This window comes from Cydia strobilella, chromosome 9, assembly GCF_947568885.1.
Source record: "Cydia strobilella chromosome 9, ilCydStro3.1, whole genome shotgun sequence".
NCBI lineage: Eukaryota > Metazoa > Arthropoda > Insecta > Lepidoptera > Tortricidae > Cydia > Cydia strobilella.
In genome coordinates, this window is record NC_086049.1 from 10226397 (window position 1) to 10237617 (window position 11221).

Consider the following 11221-nt stretch of genomic DNA (forward strand, 5'->3'; position numbering starts at 1 on the left):
GTTAGAACTAATATACCTATATAAATAGTTAACTTGTATAACGTGTGAGCCTGTATACCATCAACTCACCTTGAAGAATTATATTCATATTTAATTTAATTCTTTATAGCAGATAACAAACGATCCATATTACATTAAAATTACGTACACAATGAAAATAACAATAAATAGGAACACTTAAAAATGATTAAAATATTAAAATTAAAATTTCAGTCTTATACAAATAAAAAGGTACATTTTAAAATTACTAACAAATAAAATAAAATAAATATATAATTATAATTTTGTCTATTTATCCGAATGCATAACAACACAAACTCCCAGCCTTGCATTCTTAATTTATTATTTTGAGTGGGATGGTTACAACCACCCAAAACAGTAAAATTCACATGTTTCACCCAATAAGTATGACGCCTACTCAATATATACAACTTCGTAAACTTCCTGTATCGTATATCGTATCGTCAAAAAAAGAAAATTTTGCAACAGAACTGCCGAAATCAATCAGTTTATGTCACCGTAGGTATCATAAAATAATAACAAATCGTGTTAAGAGTCCCCGGCAAGCTCAGCCGAATTTCACCTTCCCATACAAACGGAGTTCCGTTCTCATTTTAAAACTACATGTTGGATTGTAATGAAACTTTGCACATACAATGACATAAGGTAAATCTGTGTCTGTAATTAGTTTAGGTATATAATAGCTCCAATCAGTAACAGCAGCTAGTGTTACTGATTCCACGCAGACGAAGACGCGGGCAAAAGCTAGTAAGTCTAAAATCGTATTCATGAGTTCAAGTTGGTTCAAGGCTGGGGATTCCAAACATGTATGATAATTAAGTTTCATGTATCCAAAAATGGAGCAATCTATGCGCATTTTAGATATTTCATATATTTCGCCACATAGCACTCAAAAATAAGGTTTCTGAAAGGACCACTCAATGAATAATTTATATTTGAGACATTGACTGCGATATTGCGACAGAATACCTAAAGCTTGTGACACTTTAACAAAGCTATTCGTATTGCTTTTTCATCGTATGAAAAAGGAATCTCAACGGGAATCGGCAATAAAAGCTTACGGTTAAGGTAAGTACTTATAAGAGTTATAAGTACTACGTAGTACTCATGTACTTATATTATACTTAATATGTATGCTTTGTGGTTGATCTTAGCGGATATTAAATATTATATATATTTCTTATAACATTTAAAACTTTCGCGTTTTGAACACATATAACGTCGGTAAATAAAGGTAACAAAATAAATTCGCGATAGACCCGATTTTAAATGTGATTAATATTTCTTATAAGTTTCTTAAGATATGTATAAGAACTTATTTTATTTGAAGGTATAGCTAGGTCGCGCTCTCTTGGATTAGTCTCCACGGAAGACTATTAGCGTCAAGGTATCCAAAAGTAAGTATTTTGACACCAAGCCGAGGAAACTTCTCAATTTAGTTATAATTTTTTTTATAACATGTGTTAAGTGCTTAAGTTTTGTTGTTTAAACGTCCTGAATACATTTCATTCTATTCTATTCTAAAACAATAGGTACCCTAATACCTACGCAATGTCATCAAATCTCTAGATGACACGTTTTTATCTGAAACATGACATGTTATCGCCACAACCCTTGAAAACGAATCCTCTTGACCTACATTTGAATACAAACACATCCTTGAAATTATCGACTTCATAGATAAAACCTAATTTAGGTTAATTGATTGAATGGATGAAATCATAAAAATAAATAAACATTAAGTATAAAAAACAATTACTTGTAACTGGGTAATTACTAATAAGACGTAGCAATGTGAGAGCGAGGATCAAAATGATCTACACACACTCTTAATACTCCCTTAACAGTAGGTAGAGTAGATCTCAGATAATTTGGACACCTCGCGCCTTAGCAACTTCTGCTGCTGACTGTATGTTACTGTAGTTCACAAGATCCGAGTAAAAATACGTCTCATCAATTATGTTTTAATTTAGCCTGATTCAATACTCAATACTCAATATCTATAATTCTATCAGATGTTCTCAGACTCATATTCTTGCTTCTCCCTCATCTACTTCTAAATTTTATAATAGCTCTTTTACCTTCCGGGCTGTTCGGCTGTGGAATGCTTTACCAGTAGAATTAAGATTAGCTAAATCTCTCCCCATATTCAAAAATCAGCTAAAACTATACTTTCTATCTCTGCCTTAAGTTGCCATTTTATATATTGTATATATGCTTGTATAAATATATATTATATATATATATATATATATATATATATATTATATATATATATATATATATATATATATATATATATATATATTGTATTGTATATTTATTTGTGTGTTAGGTTTCGTTTTAATACTTATATGTATAAGTAGTAATTGTAGTATGTGTGTTTGTGTTTAATAGTCTCCATATTTAAGCTCTTTGCACTACCTGTTGACTTTTGTATGAGTTCTACATTTCCTGCTACCCAAAGGTTGTCTGGAAGAGATCGCTTTTTAGCGATAAGACCGCCTGTTGTTACCTGGTTCTATTTTTTCTTTAAATATTTCTTTGTAGTTTTACATGTATGTAAAATGTATAATTTTGGTGCAATAAAGAATATTTACTTACTTACTTACTTATCTTTATTGCTAATAAGGACGAATCCATGCAGTAGTGGATACACAGTATCAAACCAATTTGAATATATATAAGCAATTAATTTTATACATGTCAAAAATATAGATACCCAATAAATTAAAATTGATGAGGTCATTTCAATTACAATAATAATGAATAATTATACAGATTAATTCGTCATGAAATTCTACAAATAGTAATAATAATAGTCTAAAACAATAAAAATTAAAATAAAATGAGTGTAATTGTCAGTCTTTGTTAATCAAATATCTTACCAAAATATTCGTCTAGGTTATAAAATGGTCTACTTATTAGGTATGTCTTAAGATTTGCACTGAACTCCTTAACATTACTGGAATCCTTAATTTTTATGTCAAGACCATTATAAATTTTAATTGCGATATGGTTGATGCTTTTCTTATAGTACGCAAAGTGTGATTCAGGTAGCATAAGATCTAAATTGCGGCGAAGCGGGTATCTCTTCCATTCTTTTTTGGATTTGTATGAGCTTAAATTTTTATAAACAAATAAACAGATTTGGTATATATACAATGCAGTTACTGTAAGTATATTGTTGTTTACAAACAGATGCCTATGCGTTTCAGGGAAGTAACCTTCAATGAAGCGCAAGCATTTTTTTTGCATCAGTAGAATTTTATTTACACTTGGACTATTGCCCCACACTTCAATGCCATACCTGATTATACTCTCGACATATGAATAATAAATAGTTCTCAGGGTTTGCTTATCGCTAAGTTTAGCCATCGATTTTAGTGAATAACATGCACTTCCTAGTCGTTATTACTTCACGGTCTTCACGGAAAACCCAGAAAAGCAAGATAAACATACCATTTATACACAGCGAAAACTAGTAAACACGTACGTAACTATATGACACGATAATTTAATTCATTGACAATTTCATCAATCTTGCCCTTGTGTTGTCAATAATACTTAAGTACATTTATATAGTTCGACATCGGATTGTATTACTTTCAATGATGTAGGTACCTTTACATGGAGTACGACATTGAGGTACAAAATTAAAACTAATATCGAATGCAACATGAAACATTTCGGGCCAGTTGCACCAACCACAAATCCACAATTGACGGACTGATCAATGTCAATGAGGAGTGAACTATGAAACTTCCCATACAATACAATTTAGCGAACATTTCGACGGTGACAGACGGTTAGGTGTAATCTGGGTACCTTTAATTATCTGAACGCTCAGGTACTGGACGGAAAACTGACAAAAATGAAAAAAGCAATGCGCGACAGTACAGCCAATATACGAACCAACTCTGTTTCGCAGTTCACTTCTATCGCATCTGTGGTGCGCTATTTCCGCACTAAATGTAGAACGTGTATTATTACTTACACTGTACTAAATACAAGATACAAGTTTCATAAACCACTAGGTATAATAATATTCCAGTAGTGGCCGCTGCCGTAACCAAGTGCTTGCGCAACTACCCTATGCATTAACAAGTTTTCTACTGCTGCTTTACGAGTTCCCGGCAAGCCCGGCCAAATTTCGCCTTCCCATACAAACGGAGTTCCGTTCTCATTTTAAAACTACGTGTTGGATTGTAATGAAACTTTGCACATACAATGACATGAGGTATATCTATGCCTGTAATTCGTTTAAGTATATAAGCTCCAGCTTATAAAACAAACGAAATACAGCAAAAAACAACTTTTGTATGAAAAACTTAAATTGGCTGTATTTTTTTAACAATGGTATTGAAGCTACATAAACTAATTACAGGCATAGATATACTTTATCCTGTTGTAAGGAGTAAGTTTCTGAGCAAACTAGCTAGTCGTTTTAAAATGAGATCGTAACTACGTTTGTATGGAGAACCGAGCTTGCCGGGGACTCTTAAACGACTTGATGCTTCTGCGATTTTTGCACTTACAATAACAATAAAATGTCACCGACGAAAGCAACCGATATTTCGACGTATAAGTCTAGTAAACTAACTGTGAATCAGTCAAAACTGTAAGACTATCACTTGAAGTTTGTAGTCTTGCCCCGAGCAAAATAAACTATGTTAGTCTTGCCCTTTACCCCACCTTAATACCTTATTACTCAAGACTAGAAGATGACCTGTAAACCCCAACAACGATGTTATAAAAATTGATATAACCAGCTTCGATCGCGTAATAAGAATACGATACCATTCGAACATATGCGTACATAAAATTACCGTTGCCCAAGCCTTTGCGACCATCAAAAATCTCGGTCGATGATCTCATTGCACGTTACATAACAATAAGTTACGGCCATGTCAATAAACTTGATAATGTAGGTAACCAACAAAGTAACAATAAATAAATTGCAGATAATGTAAAAGTACATAAAGTGCAAGAAGTGTCGCCCGCGTCTTTAGATTTCGAAACAAACATGAATCGTATTTTTATGAGCGTGATATTTTAATAAAATAAGATATAACAGACGTAAATTGCAAGCGATATTATTGGGAATTATTTATATTTTAAGGTTTGTCCGCTTTCTTTGCAATAAGCGATAATTTAGTTACTCTTTCAGTGGGATGTTAAATAAATTTTAAATTAAAATGACGTAACGTTTAAAACTATAGGATCCTATATACCTTTGCAATGAGTAAGCAGTACATATTGTACTTTGTACAGTACTTTCTGTCTAAAAATCCAGCACAAATCAGCAAATCTTGTTTGTAAGTTGTAACACGAAACGAGTAATACTTACTTAAACTAACTTCATGACTAGCCATCATTTCTTCATTTCAATCACTATAGGTACCTACTATTACTAGTAATATAACTTCTTTAAAGTAATGTCATTACTCAAGAAGAGTATGGCCCGTATAACAAATGCATCATTTTATGCGACGACTGAGTTGACCATAATTTAATTAATTTATGTATGTATTTGTCATGACTATCATGAGTAGGTAAACTAAAACTGCTTAATCTTAAACAGCGCGGAAGTTTCTTTCATAAATAAAACTGAAAAAGTATAGTTATAAACTAGTAAAGAATGAACAATTACATAAAACTTGCTGCTAAATAGTTCAATCAATCTTACTATCAGTAAAGATAGATATATATCTATGCTATTAGTCTACGCGGAAGCGGGAAAAGAATAAATTTACCGGCGCTCACTGACCAAACAATGAATTACAAAAAATATGGTTATGATAGTTTAATTAAATTACACACAACGTGATGCAATTACAACTATTCGTTATAATTTGGTTATGGGATGCGTCGTAGAGTATAGCGAGCGTAGAGTCGAGTTACATATGTACCTATCTATGTTTTAATTATTATTTTTAAATTCAGTAGCAATACTTAACATAAATGAGATAATTTCTTACAACAACCTTTTAATTGGTTCATCTGACCTGAATTTGGGGTAATTTCGGAAAACGTAAAATATCTCCTAGAGTCTATACGGAAAGAGACAAGTCGGGGAATGGGATCATTCAATGACTCTTCTCTTTCCGCATAGACTATTAAATTAGTTCACAGCACACATACATTTACTATACTCTGGCACAGCCACTTTGTCAGTAAAAACGGCATAAATTTAAAAAATTTAGGCGCGAAGGTTTTATCTCTAATAGAAAATTTGAATTTTGCGCCTTTTTCTACTGACAAGTTGGGTGTGTTGTAGTATCTCACTACACAGTATAAAACAAAGTCGCTTTCCGCTGTCTGTCCCTGTGTATGGTTAGATCTTTAAAACTGCGCAACGAATTTTGATGCGGTTTTTTAAATAGATAATCACTATCTATTTAAAAAACAAGAGGAAGTTTTATATGTATAATTTGTAAAGGTTTTGTGTAAATTAGTTGAACTACCCGCGGGTCGCTAGTGTTCTATACGATGTTGCCAGTGTGTCAATATCGTTTCATTTGAGTGTGTCTTTTTAAATTCTGGAACTATCCTGTTTTTTATGTTTACACAATTAACCCGAACAACTTATTTTCTTCTAAATCCATAACCACATGGAAGGCAGGAATTTTTTGAGCTTTACAGCTTGACTACGAATGGAATAACAACAAACTGCTCCTTTGACGGAGATAAACATATTTAGGCAGATATTTATTCAAAATGCGCACTCTAATGGCATGACCCGTAATCATATTAAATGTTTTATGTTTATTCCGCATTCAACGTGGAGGTACCAACTTATAGTGTCGCAATACCAAATAGCATGTCATATGACTAGTTTTTTGTGTAAGGAAGCGAGCATATAAAAGCGGACATAGTTGACGTCGTCATAACGATGCAACGCACATACTAATGTTGCGGGAAACGCGCTGTAGAGCCGCTTTGTTCTATCGCTCTACATATTTATTCACTAAATATTTTGTACTGAACTGTAAGTTCAACTTTACCAGAATTTGACAGAATAGATTTACCTGATACCAAAGAGGATATAATAAGATAGAGCGGTACTGTCATAGTAAATTTGGTAACCACTGTAAATTCACTGCCATCTATCGACATACTTTAAAACTAAAAATGAAGATTTATAAAAATACGTTAAAATGTATTTTAATATGGTTAAATGATTTTTTTATTTGCGTTAATTATTTATGTTCTTTCACTGATATGCGTTAAAATTATAAATAACAAACGAAACTGTCAACGCCCTCTATACGAGAGTAGGCCAAAACTAGTGGCGCCATCTGATCGAGAAAAAAATTTTCGTGATTTTCGTGGCACGTTTTTTCCTTAGACTGTATCCATCTATTACGGAGTTATATCTATCTTTGCCTGATACTGATAACCAGGTAGAAGGTCAAATTTACACAGGTGCCTAGTAACAATAAGGTTAGCAAGTCTTTTGAGCCACATTGCGATGTCTGTGATTCAAAGATCTTCTGTGACAAAATTTAGGTACCTAATATTGTCTTCGGTTACCGCGATAGTTACACATGAAATAAAACTATGAAATCGGATTATATCGCGTATATTTAATTTATTAGGTTAACTAACTATTCTATTCCCAATTTTAGACGACGGACGATTTTCACGCAATTATGCGTACAAAAATCACTTCGCTAATGGGTCGCGTAAGGGAAAGTCGAAACAGCATTCTGAAGGTGATTGCGAACAGATTTAGCTGCCCCATAATGTGGCATTGGATAGAGCAGGTCAGGTCTACTTTGACCTATGTCAAGTAGGTACTAGGTGTGTAAAAAAAATGTAATTCAAAATACTTAGTGTAGGTAACTAATATAGCTTTTAAGTTAATGTAACTAACCATAATATGGACTTATGGGTCTGAAATAAAGATATATTTAATTTAATTTAATTTAATTTTTAATTTAGGGTTCCGTACCCAAAGGGTTAAAACGGGACCTTATTACTAAGACTCCACTGTCCGCCTGTCTGTCTGTCACCAGGCTATATCTCAGCATCAACCGTGATAGCTAGACAGTCTAAATTTTTACAGATGATGTGTTTCTGTTGCGGCTATTACATCAAATACTAAAAGTTAAACCCTCGGTGGGCGAGTCCGACTCGCACTTGTCCGGTTTTTTTAATTGATCTCTATGGATGAAGAAGAAATAGCTGAGACCTAAAGTGGGCTAACTGACCGAGTGAAGTTAAGTGAACTTGAATCGTCTCCGTTTCAGATTGGGGAATGCTTTAGTACGGCTGCAGCAAGCTACAAGCAGCGTTTCTCAATCGATTCTCGTGAATTTTTGTGATATTTATTTGTCGATAACGTTTTTGGAAAATTTTCAAAATAAGTACCATGGGGGTTGGCGAGGTCCACATATCACAGAGCCACTAAATATAATATAATATATTATAGTCTGTAATAGATACTTAAGTGTATTTTTCATATTGCCCTCGCGGCTCGCCTATAGTTATATGCTATACCGTTAAGTATTTAGGTATTACCAAGTATTACCGACAACCAGCATAATAATAATAATAATAGGGTATGTAAGTAGGTATACATATATGTTGTTTGCCGCACAACTTTTATCTATTATGAAACACGTCCGTTTGTTTGATAACTGTGTACGTACAGTGTGTACCTATGTATATATATCATAAGGTATATGTAGACAAATTGTTGTCGATCCTAAAATCCGTGTTGCAACGAACGCGAATAACCTTTCGCAAGCGCTGTTTGATTTGACATTTACAGGACACTGCGTCGATTTCAAGGTCTATTCGCTGGAATCCGAGGGCCTACTGCGAACCACGTTCGACGTGTTGCCTCCCTGTCACACTTACGTACGAATTTACAAGTGCGACAGAGAGGCAACACGTCGAACGTGGTTCGCGGTAGGCCCTCCGGTCCTTTCCACATGGTGCTGTTTATTTGTTTTTCATCAGTTGCTCAAAAAAGATCTTATTTTAGTTCAGTTATTAAAAGGTGGCCAGTAACAGATGATCTACCCTATATACCTGGTATACCTAATAAATATTTGATAATGATTCCTTAAACTAAAAAAAATTAAAGCAAAACACAATATAAAAAAATACACTCATCTCTAAGTTTATAAAGAAATGACAGTTTTTATTTATTTAATGTATAGTTTAGTTCTTCTCAAATTAAATTTTTTCCTCATTTTGTTGGGAGTAGTACTGTTTGTTGAACTTTAATTCTTATGAAGGATATCTTCAGAAAAGTAAAAATGAAAATGTACCTATACAAGTATACTTAGGAATTATTACATAGTAAAATCTAAATAATAAACAGTGCAAGTACCTGATAACAAGATTGTTTAGGACAGCAGCATTGTAAATATTGTTAAATTATTTTATGTAACATTGTGTCTAACTATAATAAGTAACCTAAAATTAGAACTACCTACAAAACTAAAACTAATACCTATAAAATAAATGAAACATAATATGGGTGACCTAGCCCTGTATATTATATTAGGCTAGATCACCCAGGGGTTGGACTAAAGCAAAGGGGGTGCTGACAAATTTTCATTGGAGTGATGTTATTATGACACCTATTTTTTATTGTGTTATCGTAGAGAATACGCTAAAATAAGCATGTTTTGTAGGAAAAACTTTTCTCTAAAATAAAAAATGGCCGAGATGTTTGACCCGCAAGTTGAAACCACTACTTGACAAATTAAAATCAATCATTTGGAACAGTAAATTTAAGTAACAGAGACAAGATAGGTGCGACGTCGAGCGAAGCGAGGAGTGTGTTAGGTTGATCGCGATCATCGCGATCAAACAGAGCCAGAACAGACATGTTATTGTACCTACTAAAAAAATATTAAGTCTTTTTTTGCACCCCCTTTGCTTTAGGCCAACCCACCCAGGTCCGATCCCTGTGGAAGTGTTCCAATAAGGCTGTCTGCGTTCCCCCTTTGGATGGCTATGCCGTCCGTCGGGTGATGAACAAGCCAGCCATACGGTCTCCGTTGTCATAATATATAATAGTAGTATTATATAATTTGAGTATAAATATCAAACAAATAACTAGATTTTAAATAAAAGTGGTTTCATTTGCATTGTCTTGGAACTATTGTTTTTTACCTGGGCTATAACAACTAGTGTATTTTATTTATTTTTATTTATTTATACTTTATTGCACATAAAATAAGTACAAATGGTGGACTTAATGCCTTAAGGCATTCTCTACCAGTCAACCACTGGGCCAAAAAGAGACGTTTGTTGGTGCAGGCTTTGTACTGTATTTGAAAATAATTAAATGATATCACTACCTACTATTTACAAATTAAATACTAATTATAGTATACCTATTATATTTAAATCATAAACTTAAACATATACTTTGTATGATACACTTACATACTTATATTTTATGTCTTTTTTTTAAGCTAAGGTCTGAATTAAAATTACCTACACAACTTAGTGAATTTTAGTAGATCATGGTGATGTCTAATAGGTTCAAAATATCATCAAAGTTATTACAACTGACAATTTAACTGAGTGTGTTCATCTAATAATCAAATGCAAGTGTTTTAGATGCTGTTGGTAAAGTATAGGAAAAGTTACTGAATATCCGAATAAACATGTAAGGTTGTTTTCATTAATACTCCGAGTATAGTAATATAAAAATAAAAGTAATTAATTAAAACAATAACTTACCTCTATATTCCCCATTGTTTGAAACGCAGTAAAGACAAACATAAAGCCAAATCCTAACAAAATAACGTTTACGAATCGCCGCTCCATCTTGACTGAGTTAGAACAATGTAGATGTACCAATTTTAAATGAATTTATAATAATTATTCCACTTAAATAGTTTCACCGCGACGCAACACTTGTACACTGCGACGCACCTTCTCTGTTATGCTTATGCGTTCCTCGTCAACTGTGTTATCTGTGTGTGTGCTCTTGGTGCTGCTTTAACAACGTGCATTCCGATTCCGCGCTCCCTACTCCTACGAATGCAATGCTAACATTACAAAACAGTTTCGCTTGTGTTGTGTGTCGATGGCGTATCTTAATCAATTCCATGTAAATAAAAATACGGAGACTGCGATAAAACTGGCAGCTGACAGTGGATGACAGGGATGGATGACAAGTCAATGACACTGACACAACGGAGAGCGTCCTGATATTACCCTAAGA

General features: G+C 33.4%; 1 protein-coding gene across 1 annotated transcript in view; it reads right to left on the reverse strand.

Annotated features, from left to right (window-relative positions):
- LOC134744258 (UNC93-like protein MFSD11) overlaps window positions 1-10989 on the reverse strand; it is a 28562-nt gene extending 17573 nt beyond the window's left edge. The window contains exon 1 of the mRNA XM_063678006.1: window positions 10735-10989. Coding sequence (XP_063534076.1) covers window positions 10735-10821 — 87 coding nt within the window. The 5' untranslated portion in view covers window positions 10822-10989. The remainder of the gene's footprint in view (window positions 1-10734) is intronic.
- Between the last annotated feature and the right edge of the window lie 232 nt (window positions 10990-11221).